The sequence below is a fragment of the Sus scrofa genome, chromosome 6 (genome assembly GCF_000003025.6).
Source record: "Sus scrofa isolate TJ Tabasco breed Duroc chromosome 6, Sscrofa11.1, whole genome shotgun sequence".
NCBI classification, from domain to species: Eukaryota; Metazoa; Chordata; class Mammalia; order Artiodactyla; family Suidae; genus Sus; species Sus scrofa.
This window is the reverse complement of record NC_010448.4, coordinates 110,874,487-110,894,638: the sequence shown is the minus strand read 5'-3', so window position 1 is coordinate 110,894,638 and position 20,152 is coordinate 110,874,487. Positions and strand designations below refer to the sequence as shown.

Here is a 20,152-nt window from a genome sequence, read left to right as displayed (position 1 = left end):
CTAAAAAAACCAAAGAAACAAACAAAGAAAAGAAAACCAAGAAATAGATATAAACACTACTAGCTACCTTGACCAGACTGACATTAACAAAAAACTTCTCCCCAAAAATGAATACATTTTTTCAAAGGGCATATGAAATATTCTCAAGGTTAACCACAATGAAGAGTCTCAAATTTAATTAAGATTGATATATTTATAGAATATATTCTTTGATCAGAACAAAATTACATTAGAAAACAAATGAATAAAATATCTAGAAAAGTCCCAAATATTTTTTCAATTAAATAGAAGGGAAAGGAGAAAATATTTTGACATGAATGAAAAAGAAAACAAAACACTATAATTAGTTGGATGTTAAGTCAGTACTCATAAAGTTCATAGTTCTAAATTACTGATTTTTAAGTAAGCAATTGGTAGAAATCAAAGAATATATAAATCTAAGAAGAACAAACATAAAACTGTAAAATTTCTAAAACAAAGCACAAGAGAAAAATCTCTGTAACCTGGGCTCATACAAACTTTTAAAAAAAATTTTTATTGGAGTATGGTTGACCTACAAAGTTGTGTTAGTTTCAGGTGTACAGTAAGGTAAGTCATTCATATATATATTCCTTTTCGGATCTTTTCCACATAAGTTATTACACAGTTCTGAGTAGGTTACCCTGTGCTATACAGTAGGCCCTTGTTATCTATCCATTTTATATACAGTAATGTGCATATGTCCATCTCAGCCCCTTTATTTATCTCCTCCCTACCCCCACATTTAAACTTGGTAACCATAAATCTCGTTTCAAAATCTGAGTCTGTTTCTGTTTTATACAAACATTTCTTAGATAAAACATGAAAAGTATATTCTACAAAATTAAGAAAAAAATCAATGAACTAGACTTCAGTAAAATTAAAAACTTTTGCTCTGTAAAAAGACACTGGTAAGAAAATGATAAAACACATCACAAAGAAAATACTTTCTAATCACTATGGGACAATGGGCCTGGATGCTGAATATATAAAGCATTCTAAAAACTCAATCATAAGAAGCAAACAACTCAAAGGAAAAACAGCAAAAGATTTGAATACAGGAGTTCCCATCATGGCGCAGTGGTTAACGAATCCGACTAGGAACCATGAGGTTGCGGGTTCGATCTCTGCCCTTGCTCAGTGGGTTGAGGATCCGGCATTGCCGTGAGCTGTGGTGTAGGTTGCAGACGTGGCTCGGATCCCGCGTTGCTGTGGCTCTGGCGTAGGCCGGCGGCTACAGCTCTGATTTGACCCCTAGCCTGGGAACCTCCATGTGTCGTGGGAGAGGCCCAAGAAATGGCAAAAAGACAAAAAAAAAAAAAAAAAAGATTTGAATACACACTTCACCAAAGAAGGTAGTATAAAGATAGCAAATAAGCATAAGGACAGATGCTCAACATATTAATGACAGTAATAATACCCACTACAGACTTACTGGAAAGGTAAAAATCAAAAGAACTGACAATAATAAGCACTGACAAAGTTGGAGAGCAACTGGAACTCTCATCATTGCTGGTGGGACTGCAAAATGGTATAGTCTCTGGTAAACAGTTTGGTAGTTTCTTAAATAGTAAAACACATACTTACCTAATTGCCCAGCACTAATATTCTTAGATACTTACTACAGAGATGTGAAACCTATGTTCACATAAAAATCTGTATGTGTTTACAGCAACTTTATATAGAATCATCAAAAAGTATATACAATACAATATCCATCAGCAGGAAAACCAACATATTTACATTCAGAAAACACTGCTCACCATTACAAGAGAACAATCTAAAAATCAAAATGATATGGATGAATTTCAAAAAAATGCTGAATGAAAAAAGTCAAATGTAAAAGAGTAGATAATGTAATTTTTCCATTTACGTAAAGTTCAAAGATAGACAAAAATGATCTACGGTGATAGACATAAGAATAGTAACTGCCAGAGGCAAGGGTTGTAAGTAATTGATTTGAAAGGAGCATAAAGATGATGGATATGTTCAGTATCTTGGTCTGAATTATGATTACACAGGTAAATGTTTGTCAAAATTCATTGAGCTCTATACTTAAGATCTGCGCACTTTACCGCTTATAAATTATACCCAATAAAGAACCATTAGTTTTTTTAAAAAGGCATCATTATATTTATTTATGTATTATTCTGCCATGTCTTTTCCGCTTTTTAAAATATATTAATTTTTAAATGAGACCAAGTTTTAACTACTTAATTTATTTACCTGAAAGATGTTGTTCCATTCTCTTTTATTTTGTTTTTCTGAATAGGTGATTGAAGTGACAGAATTTTATTTCCTGGCAGAGTGATTTGTTTTAGAATGGATGCTATAAAAACAAAAGAAAGAAAAGGAATTTTTAAAAAAGCAATTGCACCACATTAGTAAAAATTCAGGACAACAGCTTTTAATATGTATAGAACAATCAAAGAAAATTTCAAGCTGTCCTAGAATTATGTTCAAATTCATTCATAACAATGAACTTATTACCTACACAAGTAATCATTAAAATCAAGACCTCTCCGGAGTTCCCATCATGGTGCAGTGGTTAACGAATCTGACTAGGCACCATGAGGTTGCGGGTTCGGTCCCCGCCCTTGCTCAGTGGGTTGACATCCGGCGTTGCCGTGAGCTGTGGTGTAGATTGCAGATGCGGCTCGGATCCCAAGTTGCTGTGGCTCTGGCGTAGGCCGGGGGCTACAGCTCTGATTCGACCCCTAGCCTGGGAACCTCCATATGCCGCGGGAGTGGCTCAAAGAAATAGCAAAAAGACAAAAAGAAAAAAGAAAAAAATCAAGACCTCTCCATTTCTTTTTATATGGTCCTCAAATTCTCTATGGAATTGCTAGCATTATAAAAATATTTATGCAGAAAAGGTGACAGAAACATGTTAATAATATATCCTTTAGGAGTTTCCGTCATGACTCAGTGGAAATGAACCTGACTAGTATCCATGAGGATGCAGGTTCGATCCCTGGCCATGCTCAGGTTAATGATGTGACATTGCTGTAAGCTATGGTGTAGGTCACAGACCCAGCTCAGATCTGGCTTTGCTGTGGCTGTGGCGTAGGCCAGCAGCTATAGCTCCGATTCAACCCCTCTCCTGGGAACTTCCATATGCCATGGGTGTGGCCCTGAAAAGACAATGTATGTGTGTGTGTGTATATATATATATATACACACACACATATATTTCCTTTCTATTGGTATTTTATTTAATTTTTTTTTTATTTTTATTTTTTTTGCCTTTTCCAGGGCCACTCCTGCGGCACATGGAGGTTCCCAGGGTAGGGGTCGAATTGGAGCCATAGCCACCGGCCTATGCCACAGTCACAACAATGCAGGATCTGAGCCACATCTGTAACCTACACCACAGCTCACAGCAATGCTGGATCCTTAACCCATTGAGCAAGGCCAGGGATCAAACTCGTAACCTCAAAGTTCCTAGTCGGATTCGTTAACCACTGAGCTACAATGGGAACTCCCTCTATTGGTATTTTAGAAATATATAAAACCCCTTTTATTTGTAAGACTGACCTCCAAACAGAGAAAGAAGCATACTTTTAAAAGAAATAAGGCAATAGCAAATTTTATGTTTAAAAAAGCACTTTACTTACTAGTAGATTGTTTTATCTAGTTACAAAACTCCATGAATAGTGCTTCTTTTAATATAAAACAGTATATACCCTTAGGAATTCTCTTGTGGCACAGTGGGTTAAGAATTTGGCATTGGCACTGCAGCATTATGAGTCAATCTCTGGCCCAGGAACTTCAACAGGCCACAGTGCCCCCAGTGCCTCAAAAAACACACACACACACAGGGAGTTCCCATTGTGGCACAGTGGTTAATGAATCCGACTAGGAACCATGAGGTTACGGGTTCAATCCCTGCCCTTGCTCAGTGGGTTAAGGATCCGGAGTTGCCGTCAGCTGTGGTGTAGGTTGCAGACGCGGCTCGGATCCCGCGTTGCTGTGGCTCTGGCATGGGCCAGCGGCTACAGCTCCAATTAGACTCCTAGCCTGGGAACCTCCATATTCCACGGGAGCAGCCCTAGAAAAGACAAAAAATAAATAAATAAATAAACACACACACAAACCCACCCCTAAAAAGTGGCTTTGTACAAAGAAAATAATAGTTATCTTGCAGCCTTCTCTTGAAGGTCTCAACTTAAAAGAAATCCACAGAACCCCATCATGTTCCAAACACGAGGTGATGAGGAAAGGGTAAGTGGGAATTTACCTTGAGGAAACTGACTGGCAGGTATTGCAGTGCTCACTGTCACTGTCTTCTGTCCAGATTTCTGAATGGTCAATGCTGAGGAATGGGAAAGTGTAGTCACTTGTTTTGCAAGGCCTCCTGAAGGCTGCTGGACTACCTGAAACAACAAGAACTATCAATATAATCATTCAACTCCACCTGCTTTAGGAAAGAACCAGCTTTCAACTGTAAAAACAGAACAAATGATTGTGTTCACCTAACTATACCTAAATATACCTTTATCTTAGCATCCAAGAATGCCTACTTAAAATTTAAATTTGTATGTAGCAAAACTATCTTACTCAAAAGTTGAAAACATGACAGTTTCACACTGTAATTTTCAGAGTGGAATTCAAATTTATATACTGCTCAATTTAAATCTCCAAATGGACCCTATTTTCATCTTTTAACCTAGCATGGAAAATGCCAAACATATACAAAAGCAGAAGGGACAATAAAATGAAACCACCTATACATTTTTACCCAGTTTCAATAATGATTAATTCTTGACCAATTTTATTTCATCTATATCCCTACTCACTTCCTTCTACCCTCATTAATTTTAAAGCAAATTCCAGATAAATCTTTTATCTATAAGCATTTCAAAATATACCTCTAAAAGATAACAACTTTCAATTTTTTTTTTAAAGTATCTGAAAAATGACAGTGCTAAATCCAGAGAATAAGGGTTGGGGATAAAGGAAGAAAAATTAAAGTAATAGCAGGGTTGTATTTTCAGTTTCAAAGAAGAAGACAAAATAGAATAGCAGAATTTCAATATTTTCACTTCAAAGAAGAAAAAAATCACCATATATTTGAGCTAGCTATTGACAGTGAGCTATTTATAGGTCCTCAAACTCATATATGGCTAATATAAATGATCTAAGAGATAGACTTCAGAACAGAATTCTGGGGGTATAATTTATACTCTATTTTTTTGTAAATAAAATTTTAAGTCTAGTAAGTAACACAAGAAACCAAAAATGTCCCGGTAAATAATCATATAGGAACTAACGCCCCCTAAAGAAGAAATACAAGTTGCCATGATTCTAAAGAAAAAAACTCTTGAAAACAATGATGTATTTCAATTGAGATTATACTTCTGCATTTTGTTTTGTTTTGTTTTTGTCTTTCTGCCATTTTCTTGGGCCGCTCCCACGGCATATGGAGGTTCCCAGGCTAGGGGTCAAATCAGAGCTGTAGCCACCGGCCTACGCCAGAGCCACAGCAACGCTGGATCCGAGCCGCGTCTGCAACCTACACCACAGCTCACGGCAACGCTGGATCCTTAACCCACTGAGCAAGGGCAGGGATCGAACCCGCAACCTCATGGTCCCTAGTCGGGTTCGTTAACCACTGCGCCACGACGGGAACTCCTACTTGTGCATTTTGAAGTGCTGGGAATCAGGTTTAAATTCTATAAATATACACTGAGACTCCCATTTACGCAATCAAATTGAAACTCAAAAGGAAACGGAAACACTAACAATTCTGGCTTATCTCCCTATTGCTTATTTATTTTCTTCCTTGATATCTCTTATTTGGTATTCTTTTCAGTATTTTAATCATGAAAGTAATAAAATGTTATTAGAAATCTGTTTATGAGTTATTCTTCATACCACCGTTTGACAGATACTCAAAAAAAAAAAAAAAAAATCCACAGCCTTAGCGGCTGGCTCTTGAGGTGGACAGAGGAGGCTCCATGCTTCCTGGGGATCAGCCAGGAAGGATGGGGGTGGAGAGGCAAGTGCCCCCAGCAGCAGTGTATGTCTCTAGCACAGAACAAGAAGTCTTGCAGCCTGCACTTGCACTCCTGAGCCAGGGATATGAGTGGCCCAGGCTACAGCTCAATTCAAGGCAAGTTCATGCAGGCAGCAGGAGGTAAATATGCCACTTGATTTAATAACCCTAGACCCCCGTCATTCCTCATCCTAATGACTGTAACACTTGGTAGCTTATGTGCAGTATATTCCTGCACACTTGCTAAACAATATAACATAAAATACCATGAGTGAGAAAGTATAAAAGAATTCATTAGTGTTCTTTCAAAGAAGGTACCATTTTAGACCACATTATGCATCTTACGGAGACTGAAATTAGAAAGATGGATTTCAGTCTCTATAAGATGCCTAAAATGATATATCTGCTCCTACTTGGTGAGCAAAACAAAGAGCTTTTATATTTCTAAAAACATGTCCTTTATTTACTTTCCCTCCAAAAAAAGAACCACTAGAAAGAGACAACAGTGAAACAGTACATATCTTAACTTTTTCTCTTGACAAGTCAATTTCTGATGTGTTACTTGGATGTTAACATAATTTAATGTTCTAGTAGTTTGTAGAAACTGCAGGTCTAGAGCTATATAACATTCTTCAGGTGATAGTTTTTCTTAAAAAATTAATTATGATTTTTACATTAACTACGATCTGGGATATGTGATATGGAACTGTTCTTAAACTCCATAAGGAAAAGAAGAAAAGAAAAACAAGTATGTATTGGGAGTTCCTGTCATGGCGCAGTGGTTAACGAATCCGACTAGGAACCATGAGGTTGCGGTTCGATCCCTGGCCTTGCTCAGTGGGTTAAGGATCTGGCGTTGCCGTCAGCTGTGGTGTAGGGTCACAGACGAGGCTCGGATCCCGCGTTGCTGTGGCTCTGGTGTAGGCCAGAGGCTACAGCTCCGATTAGACCCCTAGCCTGGGAACCTCCATATGCCGCGGGAGCGGCCTTAGAAAAGGCAAAAAGACAAAAAAAAAAAAAGTATGTATTAAAGTGTAGGAGAACACCCTTCACCTTTCTCTATATTTCAATCCCACCAATTCCCTGTTGATAAATACACAACAAACATTTATCTCCACATACCTCAAGTAGTATATGCACAGAAAGTTATTGGAATTGAGGGTAATATCTCCTCCAATTTCCAGGTAATAGTCAATGCGTGATTACTAGCACTTAACCACTAAGGTTGAGTTCTAGAATATAGAGGGCCCTAAACAAAAAGTATAAAAGTCAGGAAATACATATTAGTTATCAACCATTTCTTAGGAGCAGCCAATGTGGTTCTTGTGCCACTACTCCTCATATTCTGGGACAATGGCATATAACACTAAATGCCAATGCTTCTGTATACTCACATGCAGCCTCTGAATCTTAACACAGAGGTCCAGTAAAATTGGCATAACACTGTAAATCAATTATACCTCAGTTAAAAAAAAAAGGTTGAAATTTATTTGTTAAAAGGCCTCTGGAGTTCCCTGGTACTCTAGCAGTTAAGGATTCGGCATTGCTATGGTTCGGGATACTGCTGTGGCTCGGGTTTGATCCCTAACCCAGGATGTTGCAGGTGTGGCCAAATAAATAAATAAACAAAGGATCACCTAAACACTAAAAAGTTTGCTCAAGTGAATTCTTAATTATATTACCAGCACTTACAGAAGTCAGTAAATGCTGCTTCAAACTGAGAACCTATAAACTTCTATTAAAAAAATATAGGAGTTCCCGTCGTGGCGCAGTGGTTAACGAATCCGACTAGGAACCATGAGGTTGCGGGTTCGCTCCCTGCCCTTGCTCAGTGGGTTAATGATCTGGCGTTGCCGTGAGCTGTGGTGTAGGTTGCAGACGCGGCTCGGATCCCGCGTTGCTGTGGCTCTGGTGTAGGCCGGTGGCTACAGCTCCGATTCAACCCCTAGCCTGGGAACCTCCATATGCTGCAGGAGCGGCCCAAGAAATAGCAACAACAACAACAACAACAAAAGACAAAAAGACAAAAGACCAAAAACAAAAAAAATAAATGTGCTTATTGTTTGATGATTTATATGAAGTTCTAGAAAGAGAAAAACTAATCTGTGGAAGAAAATTATCAAAAGAGTTTCTGCTTCTGGAGGTATGGAGGTGGGGACTCACTGGGAATGGACAGGAAACTTCAAGGTGAAAGGAACATTCTCCTTGTTTTTTCTTTTACTAATTTTTTTTCAACTTTTTATTTCAACTTCTTTAATAAAAACACTGGCCAGCTGCACTCAGACTGAAATGTATACCTTGAAAATAATTCCCCTTATCTAGTGAGAACTGAAGTCAATCAGCAGAGTTAAGTCTTACACAGTATTTCATACAAAAACGTACTTGTTGAAAATTCTTTAATGGTTTTCCCCACTTCAAAATAATTAGACATGAGAAAAAAATACAATTCAACAATAAAATTTTTCTAATATTCAGGTCAATTTACTTTAGGAGATCAGTTTTACTTCAACATAATGAAGATGAAAATTACCACATTAACAATATACTAATAATTAGTTGTTTTTCTCTTATATCTACAAAACAGTAATAGTTGGGAGAATGGTTGTTGAACATACTTGGTGACTTTTTTTTTTTTTGTCTTTTGTCTTTTTTGGGCCACACCTGCAGCATATGGAGGTTCCCAGGCTAGGGGTCTAATCAGAGCTATAGCTGCCAGCCCTAGCCACAGCCCCAGCCTCACCAGATCTGAACCGCATCTGTGACCTACACCACAGCTCACGGCAATGTCGGATCCTTAACCCACTAAGTGAGGCTAGGGATCAAACCCACGTCCTCATGGATCTTAGTCCGGTTCGTTAACCACAGAGCCACGATGGGAACTCCTTGGTGACTTTTTTATCAAATGTCTAAAATTCTGTTAAAGAAGAAATACAAGTAAGAGTCACCTAGGGAAATACATATATGAAATAAGGAAAATACAAATGATAATACAAAAGCTTCCTATCTCCCAGTAAAAATTATTTTAAGATAGATGGAAAAAGAAGTAAAGAAATATAATGCCAACTCTCAGGCCCCACTGAGACCCACTGAACCTGAAATAGAGTGGGGTCTTGATTGTGAATTTCAACAGGCCATGCAGGTGAGTCTAGTGCATGGACAAGATCGAGGATTACTCTGTCATACATCATTTCATTCAATGTTTGTGAGAAGCCAACAATCCTGAAAAGTAACTATTATACTTGTTTTGCAAGTGAAGGGAAGCCGAGATTTGATTTTCAAATAAAATAGTAACTGGCCAATATTATGTGGCTTGTAAAAAAAATTTATTTTAAAAGGATATTGAACACACTCATATAAGATTACTGAGAGTAACAATATTCAGTTTACTCTCTAAAATTATCAGCCTTTTTTCTAAAAACAGAAACCCAGGATTTTTAATTTCCTTTCTCATTCATGATATTTATCCACATGAGTGGATCTAAGAGGCTTATTACTTTTATATGATAAAATTATTAAAATTTATCAAAATTTGATTTTTAAAATGGTGAGACAAATCAAAATTTAGCTCTTCTAAATCAAATTACCTTTGCTAATTAAGTTTAAATTTAACTAATACGATAGTCTTTAAATTAAATTTAGCTTTTGCTCAATTATGTGTAAAACAGTGTTTTCACAAATATCCTAACTCTACTTGTTATCTTGCCATCATCGGTACACTCTAATCCAATTCATCCACTCTCTTTCATTAACCTTTTTTTTTAACTTTAATTTTTATTGTTTTTGTCTTTTTAGGGCCATACCCACAGCATATAGAGGTTCCAGGCTAGGGGTCAAATTGGAGCTGTAGCTGCCAGCCTATACCACAGCCCCAGCAATGCCAGATCCAAGCTGTGTCTGCGACCTACACCACAGCTCAGGGCAACTCCAGATCCTTAACCCACTGAGCGAGGCCAGGGATCGAACCTGCATCCTCATGGGATACTAGTCAGATTCACTTCCACTGAGCCACGACGGGAACTCCTCATTAACTTTTAAACCAAGTTAAAAATGTCAAACTCAACTTTCAGTTGAAGTGTATAACATCATATAATAATTACTATGCTTAAATTGGTAGATAATCAGTAAGATTAATCATTTATAAGAACTAGATTCTTGGGAGTTCCTGTCGTGGCTCAGTGGTTAAGAACCCGACTAGCATCCGTGAGGACTCGGGTTCGATCCCTGGCCCCACTCAGTGGGTTAAGGATCTAATTCAAACTTAAAGTAATATTAACTTTCTAAATTAGTTGATTTAAAAGAACATCCTACGATTCTCCAAAGAAGACAAATAGATGGCCAAGAGGTACATGAAAAGATGTTCAACATTGCTAACTTAGAGAAATGCAAATCAAAACTACAATGAGTTACCACCTCACATGGGTCAGAATGGCCATCACCAAAAAGTCTACAAAAAATAAATGCTGGAGGAGTTCTCTCTGTGCAGTGTGCAGGGAATAGGGGCAAATTAGGAGTTGGGTATATAAAATAGATCACCAACAAGGACCTACTATATAGCACAGGGACTATATTCAATATCTTATAATAACCTATAGTGGAAAAGAATCTGAAAAAGAATAGAATAGAATAGAATAAAATAGAATAGAATAGAATAGAATATTCTTTTTTTAGTTATATGAGAATAAAATATTCTACTCTTTTGCAGTTATACATTCGGTGTGTGTAAGTGAATCACTTTGCTATACACCTGAAACACTATAAATCAACTATACTTCAATAAAAAAATAAAAATAGAAAGAAGAAAGGAAGGAAGAAAGGAAGGAAAGGAAAAGAAAGAAAGAAGGAAGGAAGGATGGAAGGAAGGAAGAAATGGTCCTAGTTCAATCAACTCTCACTGTGGCATTATCATACAAAACGGCTTATGTTGTTTTGTGCCCCAGGTAAAAATCTGTTGTAAAACAGATTATAATGCATCTTCAGGGTCTCGCTGCTCTGGTTTTTGCCATTTTAAACAAGATATGAATATTGACATCAAATTTGTTGACTAAAATTGAAACAAAGGCCAAACAAGAAAGCAGAATTCTACATTCTTTAAAGGATGAAAGTAGGAAGTGTAAAAATCCCTAAAATTTACCAGTAGTTTGTGTTACACATTTTTCTTCATTCAAATTGTTTCTAATATATAACAAATCAAGCGTATAAAATGTAAATGCTATCAAGATTTACCTGACAGTTTTCTGTTTTAGGATACTCTAGAAATCTAGAAGTTCTTGCCATAAGCAACAACATCTAAGGCAAAAGACACTGGGTTCTAATGGGAGATCTATTACTTGCTGAGTGCCAGTGGATGGGTCACTTAAAATTTCTGGGACCCTTCTCCCTGTCTTTTCTTCACCAAACTATTACAAAATCTGTACTGCATATATGACATGTTTTTAAAACTCCATGCAACTATAAAGTATTATTTTAATTCAGGAATGGATATGCTATAGATTTTCAATAAAGATTAACACTGATTCAAGAGTCAGCTATGACTCATAAAGAGGATTTCAGTTCTGTTCACTGCTACCAAAAGAGACCTTTCACCAAGGCATTTACCTTCCAGTGGTTCCCAAACCTGGCTGCTCAGACTGATGTTTAAGAATCACTGCTTCTAAAGGTTTCATCTCTGAGATGAAACTCAGACACCCAAGAAAAACACCACAAGACAGGTATGTTTTTCCATTTGAAAATCAGAATCCAGAGTAGAAAGGGATGAGAAAAGATTAACACCCAAGAAATGACTATTACTTCCTACCTACCCAAGACTGACTACTATCCAAATTGATCATCCCTCTTTCATTCTCTGCCCAAAGCTTGCCCTCTGCCTCAAAGACAATCATCATCCATAAATACTAATGTCTTTTCTTAATAGCATAAACAAGGCTGGGAAGTTTACTTAAATTTTACTATTCTAAGAAATGGAATACACTGAAACAAAGTTATTCAAAACACAGCCTTGAAGGTTTACAAGAGAGAACAAGGGCAATTACCAACACTCAGAACAGTTAGCTATTTTATAGTATATTTTAAGGTAGGGGAGAACTTTACTAAAAACCGTGATTTTTAATTAATTCACCACGTACTATCTCCCACAGGTTAATGATACTTTCACAGTCTTCTTCTTTTTTTTTTTTTTTTTTTTTTTTTTGTCTTTCTGTCCTTTACAGCCGCACCCGCAGCATATGGAGGTTCCTAGGCTAGGGGTCTAATCGGAGCTGTAGCCGCTGGCCTAAGCCAGAGCCACAGCAACTCGGGATGCGAGCCGCGTCTGCAACCTACACCACAGCTCAGGGCAACTCCAGATCCTTAACCCACTGAGCAAGGCCAGGGATCGAACCTGCAGCCTCATGGTTCCTAGTCAGATTTGTTAACCACTGACCCATGATGGGAACTCCCACAGTCTTCTCATAAAACTTGTTTTGTCTTGTGTGAAGCAGATCTAAACACTAATCAATAGATAGCTGAGATTTCCTTCGCCCAAGACCCTCCCAACTTACTGAGGGTAGGAAAAAAACACAACTTCTTCCTCATCCACTCCCCTCACTGTCCCCCTCCCCCATCAACACATTTTTATTTTAATTTTTTTGTCTTTTTAGGGCCACACCCACAGCATATGGAGGTTCCCAGGCTAGGGGTTGAATGGGAGCTGTAGCTACCGGCCTATACCACAGCCACAGCAACGCCGGATCCTTAACCCACTGAGCAAGGCCAGGGATCGAACCCAAGTCTTCATGGATACTAGTCAGATTCGTTAACCACTGAGCTACGACAGGAACTCCAACACATTTTTAAAAGAAAGGTTACCATAATAATATCTACATACTAAACACTGCTGTAAAATATTTAATCTGGATCTAATCCTGAGGAAAGGATCAGACAAAACCAAATAAAGGGCATTCTGCAAAACAACTAGCCCAGGCACTTAAAAGTTTACAACACAATGAATTGCAAAAGGCCACAAACTGTTCTAGACTAAGGGAGCCTAAAAAGAAATGACAAATAGAATAGTATACAAATTATTTACTACACACAATATCAGAGAAAAAAAAATAGCTATAAAGGACACTGTTGAGACAACTGGGGAAATAATGTGTCAGTATTAATTTCCCATGTGTGATAAGTACATTGAAGTTATGCTAAAAAAAATTAAAAAATCCTTTTCCTCAAGAGAAAACCCACTCTCAAATGATTTAGGAAAAAATTATGTTTGTTTGTGTATGTGAATAAAGAGGAGAAGAGACAAAGCAAACACAGTAAAACATTAACAACTGGTCACCCTTGGTCAAGATATACGTGAGGGCTCATTTTACTGGTCTTGCCAATTTTTTTAACAACTGAAATTTTCAAAGTAATAAACTGAGAAATAAATAAAATGTACTCACTAGTTGTTTGACTTTAACTGCCTGTGGAATACCTGCCGGTTGTGCAAGGATGGGGCCCGGCTGTGCAAGTTTGATTTGGACTGGAGCCCCAATGACGGGCTTGTCAGATGTGGTCCCAGCAGAAGTAACAACAGGTTTCACAGAAGGAAGACAAAGAGCTGCTGCTGAAGTTTCTCCAAAAGTTACCGAGGGGAGAGCCAGCGTCACTGCTGCCCCCACTGCTGCCCCGGAGACAACTGGCTTTTCAGGCTGAAGTGACACTGTTGTCACTGTGTTCTGTAGAGATGTCACAAGAGGTTTCGGAGTCTGAAGCACAACAGTTCCAGCTGTTGTTCCTCCTGGCACAGCAGCTGGACCCACAGAATGAAGTGTCACAACTCCAGTTTTTGCTGCCCCAGGACCAGCAAGTGGATTCAGAGTTTGCACTGACACAGTTCCAGGTGTTGCCGCTTCAGAACCAACTATGGACTTTTCAGGTTGGATGGAGGAAACCGCAGTTGTCACCACAGGCGAAGGTGTTACTGTTGTGGTACAGGTAGCAATGACTACCTCGCTAGAAGTCTGCTGAACACACTGCTGAATAAAGCTCTGGGAGTTAGGCAAGAGTTGTCGTAAGGCAATCACACTTTTCTAGAAATGGGAGGAAAAAAACACTTATCTAAACATATTAACTCTAGTAAAACATAACTACTTTGTATTTTATATCTTTAAAATGTAAAATAAAAAGTATATCAATGTTTCAGTTGAGGAAATCAATTATTTATATCCTGTCAATATCCAGGACACAATCAATTTAAAGCCCCAAAGTGCTTTATTTTTCAATACAAAATCATTATGTCTCAGTACTAAACTTATTTTATATACTTTGATATCAATTTGGTATCAAATATTAGTTTGATAAAATAAAACACTGTATCCTACTTATATACATCTAAACCCCATAACAGATCACTCATAACTTCAGTATCTGGAAGTTTGTTTATTGGACAAGAGAATCTAAAAAAAGATTTTTAAGGACTTTCAAACTCTGGATAACCTTTATATCAAAATAAAGCTAATGAAAGCAAGGTCAATTTCCTTAATTGAGAGAGAATATTTTCTGACTGGATTTTAAGCTGGGGGGGGGGGTCTTTCTTTGTATCTTGCTGAAAAAAATCAATAAAGACAGCTTAAACTAAAAAGTAGAAGGTTCTCCCTTTTCATCTCTAGATTTTTTGGTTTTGGCTTTGACTAAGGAAAAGAGACGGAAAAATAGGTAGGCAGTAGGTAATCTTTTGGCAAATTCATGAGTTGTTTTCGAAGATATTCTTGTTTTGACATTTAAATCCAGTCAGACTGTCTTTACTTAAAAAACTCTTGCTTCTCTTCTCTTCCCTTCCTTTCCTGTTAGTTACTTCTTTTACCTTTTTTTTTTTTTTTTTTTTTTTTTCATTAAAAAAGATTGAGGGGGTTCCCGTTGTGGCTCAGCAGAAACAAATCTGACTAGGAACCATGAGGTTGCAGGTTTGATCCCTGGCCTTGTTCAGTGGGTTAAAGATCTGGTGTTGCCGTGAGCTGTGGTGTAGGTTGCAGCTGTGGCTCAGATCTGGCATTGCTATGGCTGTGGCTTAGGATGGCAGCTGTAGCTCTGATTAGACCCCTAGCCTGGGAACCTCCATGTGCCACTGGTGAGGCCCTAAAAAGAAAAGAAAAAAAAAGATTGAGAAAAATTTTTATCTAAAGAGGTTTTCAATTATATATATCTACAAATAGTATCAAAGGAAAGAAAGTTTCTCATGCTCTTTTTACCAAACTTTAAAACTGGCAGAAAATAAGCTGTTTGGAAATACATGAACAAATGAAGTGATTTGCTCAATTAACTGTAAGCAAGAAATCTAAGATAGAGGGAGGGAACTTGAGAAAAACACAACTGAAAAGAAATGTTAAAGACTTAGAGACAATAATAAAAATACGCATGTTAAATTATCACTTGATTGCTTGGCCAAGTTAAGCCTAAATGCCAAATCCCGCAACCCTATGCAACATCAAACCTCCAGAGTTCTCAAGGATGAGAAAAAAATATTCTCAAGAAAAGAGCATACAGCTTGGAGTTCCTGGTGTGGCAAAGCGGAAACGAATTTGACTAGGAACCATGAGGTTGCAGGTTCGATCCCTGGCCTCGCTCAGGGGGTTAAGGATCCGGTGTTACTGTGAGCTGTGGTGTAGGTCCCAGACAAGGCTCAGATCTGGCGTTGCTGTGGCATAGGCCAGCGGCTACAGCTCTGATTAGACCCCTAGCCAGGGAACCTCCATATGCCGTGAGTGAGGCCCTATAAAGCTTAAAAAAAAAAAAAAAAAAAAAAAAAAGCATACAGCTTAATAACAGCCCATACAAAGTGCATATACTTGATGGTGATAATCTGGTAACTTCAAGGTAAGCCAGTAGAGTCAGGCTATATTCTACACATATGTTTGATCAAAAGCTAGGTCAATTTAAACAATTTTCTCATCTCCAAAATGGAAAATACTATAATATCTAGGACCTATTTTCCAAAGACTGATAAGAAAATTAAGTCCAAACAATACACATCAAAAGTAAAGTATCTAGCAAAACACAGAACACATAGCAGATGCTACCTTACTTCCCTCCATCTCCCCCAGTGTCTCCAGTGAGCATGAAATACAGACACACTAAAAAGAGCTGTCAGTGTCACGAAGAGCACCTACAGCTCACGGAACATTTGCATTGAAGGAAGAACTGCCTCCAACATCTCAATGCAGAGGGGCCCTGGAAAATAGGGCACTGGTCATTGGATGTCCTGTACTGTGCTGACCTTTTAATCTTCCCTTCCCCAGACCAGTCTTCTCTGGCTAAAACATTCTCAGTTACTTCAGCTATACTTCATATCACATGATTGGCATCCTCCTAATCAAAATGGTCACCCTCCCAATGACAATCTCCACTATTTTAACAGCCTTCCAAAACTGTGGTGCCCCATCTCCTTTCCCATTCTTCTTTCATGAGGCAACCGAAAAGAGTCTTTCACTGTGAGGTCTCTTTCATCTCCTCTAGACAATTACGCCTAATTTTTCTAAAAGCAACTCTTCGATATATTATTTCAAAACATATGAGGTAAGTCTTTGGTTTACTATAATTCCAAATCTTTAATGGCTTTATAAATTTCAATTTCTTTTTCAGCTTTTGATCATCCAAAAGAAATACACTGTTTTTAGTCTGCAAAACTAAGCTCTTGTTAACAAAGTTACTGTTCTCTATCAAAATTCTATTAACTCAACAAATCTTTGAAAAGAGTATGCCTGCTAACAATATAAATTAATCTTTAAAAATAATGGCTTTCCTACTAAATTTGGCACTCTATGGTTTATTTCTAAGAGAACATGAGTCACTAGGACAAAGCAGAGGCTGCATTTGTTAGTCAAAAATCTTTACGGAAACAAGCATTAAATAATATGATCATTAAGTTATCTTCATGAATGAGACGTTAATTCTGTTTTCCCAAAGTGCTCCAATCCAAAGAATATTCGCTATGAACATGCTTAACAGATTACATCTGAGAGGTGTCCCCTATACTGTTAGTATTTTCACATTAAATTGAGATCAAACTGAAATATTCAGATTTTAAATTACTTTAAAGTAGTCTAATCCAAGCAATTTCTTCATAGTAACACATAACTCTACCTTAAGGAAAGGAACCAGGTGAGGCTGAGGTGAAGACTTGAGTTCAACATACAGTTGTCTAGTAAATTCTTCTGCTTCAATTTTTGCGTCCTGAGAAACAGAAGAGAAAAAAAAAAAAACAAAACACTTCTAGGTCTGCAAATATTTTACAAGAGGAAAAGTGTGTAACTCATGATCAGAGACAGAGCAAGCTTTTAAACAGTGACAAAGTCAAAGTTCATCATTAAACGGGGGCATTATTTTTTTCATGTCCCCTATGAAATGAATAAACATAGAGATGTTTTTTCAGATAAGAGTACAAGAGAGAAATGATTTTTTTTTTTTTTTTAAGATCCCAGTAAGCAAAGTGAGAGAAGAGCTGGCTGGCTAAACGAGGCAATGGTATACAGTCTGTTAAGAATAATTAAGAAGTGAAGACACAGGAGCTGTACATTTTTTATCAATTGGAATTAGAAGTTATTTGGTTTGGTAACCATAATCCTGAGCTTAATAGCTTTGCAGTGCTGAAAAATTCTTCGGTGAGATTGTTTGCGAGATTTTTTTGATATCTTAAACAACTTTTAGTAGATTTGTACAACTTAGTAAACCATTATCTTCTAGATGACCAAATGAGAGCTGTTCCAAAAATCATACATGGGTAAACGATCCATTCAGGGTACAAGATAACCCAGTGGACTATAAAGAATATGCATAATGATCTGAAGAAAAGCTCTTAAAATACTTTTCCAACCACCTCTTCACATGAAGCCAAATATTCTCCAAATACTTTGACCAAAATAACACATTGCAAAACAGATTAAATGTAGAAGCAAATATAGGAATCCAGTTGTTCCATTAAGTCATATATTAAAGAATTTACAAAATGTAAAGCAAAGTAAAAATTTTTATCAAATTTTCTGTTTTGGAAATTAAGAGTTTTCATTTAAATGTTATTTATGCTAATATGTAATGCATTTACTGTTATTATTAAATAAACTAGTAAATTAAAAAATTTTTATTTTCTCTGTTTTACTCCAACCCCATAAAAACAAAAACATTTGGGAGTTCTCAGTTTTTAAGAATATTATAAAGGTATCTAGACAGAAATAACTGAGAATTGCAATTCACTATTTTAAGCTAAATAGATAAAATAATATTTAATTCCTGACTGCTCCTAGCTATCCATAAAATTCACAGAAATCTTTTGCACTTAAAATTTTTAAATGTTTTCTTGAACACATGTTCCTTTCCATCCATTATGCCTCTCCATCTAGAATATTCCATCTCAGAGAAACAAGCCACCAGATCTCCTTTCACAACCAGCATACCTTGAAAATCGAAGATCAAAAGCTCAATGTTTAACTTAAAAAAAGGTGCTCAAAGTTTAAATTAAAAATTTGTTTATATGTAGTTTTAAATATCTAAATTTAAATAGTTTTAACTATTTCAAATGTGCTCTATTTCTAACAATTTGTGGGTTGCATAAAAAATAGTAATAAAGAAGGTTATTTTAATATTTATAAACTATGCTTGTTTTCCCATACAATATTTGAATTATACACATTTTATGCTAGGAAAAAGTGACCATTTTATATGAAATATAGACAAAAAAATTCTCATTATATCATCAGAAAAATTTGTAGATTTTAGTAGTTAAACAAATTCAAAGTTGTATTTGTTACATTTTCAGTATATTTCTTAAGCATATAATATGTAATATTTGCTAATTTCTACCTTTATCTGCTTTACCTGAAAGAGGTTATAAGAAACCGAAGACGTTTAATTTGATAGTTAAAAGATATTTACATAAACCTCAAATATCATTACATTTATTCTTGACTATAAAGAAATAAACCGAAACCTAAGAAGGTTAACTTACTTCTATAGGTACCACAAAGTTTGTTGTCTGGACATACAGAACTGAATTTCATTTTTTGTTGACAGTCTGGTTTTCTTGCATTTGCAGTTCTAGCAATAAGTTTTTATGCAGTTCTAGTAATAAGTTTTTATGTGACCAAGTCAACTTTCTCTCCAAAGCACTTTTTTGCTTAAGGGAAAGCAAAGCTAGCAAACAGAAATTAAAAGAGTCGGCCCTTCATATCTTCGAATTTGCATCCGCAGATTCAACCGACTAAGGATCAGAGTAGTACTATGTTACAATTTGCGGCTTGTTGAATCCGCAGATGCAGAACCCACAGATAAGGAGGGCCAACTATGGGACTTGAGAAGCCCGTGAATTCTGGTCTTCGTGGTGGGTTCTGGAACCAACCGTAATGGATGCAGAGGGCCGACTGTATAGACAATATTTATGAGTCCCAGATGCTATCAAGAAGCAAAAGTAAAGTTTATCCAAAGAAAATTTAAGATAAACCTCCTTTAAAAATATTTTATTTCCTATTTAAAACATGTTCTATGGATGCTTAAAGAGCTTGCAAGATTTTACAGTACCACCTTACCAAGAGTTGTTCCACCAGCTTCTTCACATTCTGCCCCATTTCTGGGGACTGTGATCCACTACATGCTAGTTTTATTAACATTGCGAGGAAGTTCTTACATTTCTTCACATTTTCTAGCATTGTCTAAATATAGAAATATAAACATACATAAATGTTAGCCAGAAAATAGAATTCAACAAACTTCATAAAGAGCTGTATTTCTGCATGGCCCAATGTGAGAGCTTACCGGAGAAAGATTAGCCTGAGCAGCGGCTGAGTTCTCCGCTTTGAGATCAGGCTCATTTGAGGGGGCGGATGATGCTCCCAAACTTGAAGGCTTCAAGGTAGTTACAGTATTCAGCGGCTTTACCGGAGTTACAGTGGTTGGCACAGCCGCAGACTGAAATTACAAGTTATAGAAATTGAGATAGGTATTACTATAATATGTATCATGGTGGGTGCCTCATTTCATACATAGAGTACAAAATGTATCTTGACATGCCTGCTTTTTTTTAATATTTTGCTTTACTAGTCTAAGGCAATGAAACACTGTTGTACCAACTCTGGACTCTAGCAGCTCTGGGTCTCATTCTCACCTACCAACATACTTTTCATTTCACCC

The 20,152-nt window shown here is 36.9% G+C and overlaps 1 protein-coding gene across 1 annotated transcript in view; it reads right to left on the bottom strand.

Moving 5' to 3' along the window:
- TAF4B (TATA-box binding protein associated factor 4b) overlaps positions 1-20,152 on the bottom strand; it is a 117,163-nt gene that overhangs the window by 78,160 nt on the left and 18,851 nt on the right. The window contains exons 4-9 of the mRNA XM_003127875.3: positions 19,778-19,930; positions 19,552-19,674; positions 17,117-17,206; positions 13,438-14,067; positions 4,259-4,394; positions 2,245-2,347 (exon numbers count right to left, since the gene is read on the bottom strand). Of these exons, the coding sequence (XP_003127923.1) occupies positions 2,245-2,347; positions 4,259-4,394; positions 13,438-14,067; positions 17,117-17,206; positions 19,552-19,674; positions 19,778-19,930 (1,235 nt within the window). The remainder of the gene's footprint in view (positions 1-2,244; positions 2,348-4,258; positions 4,395-13,437; positions 14,068-17,116; positions 17,207-19,551; positions 19,675-19,777; positions 19,931-20,152) is intronic.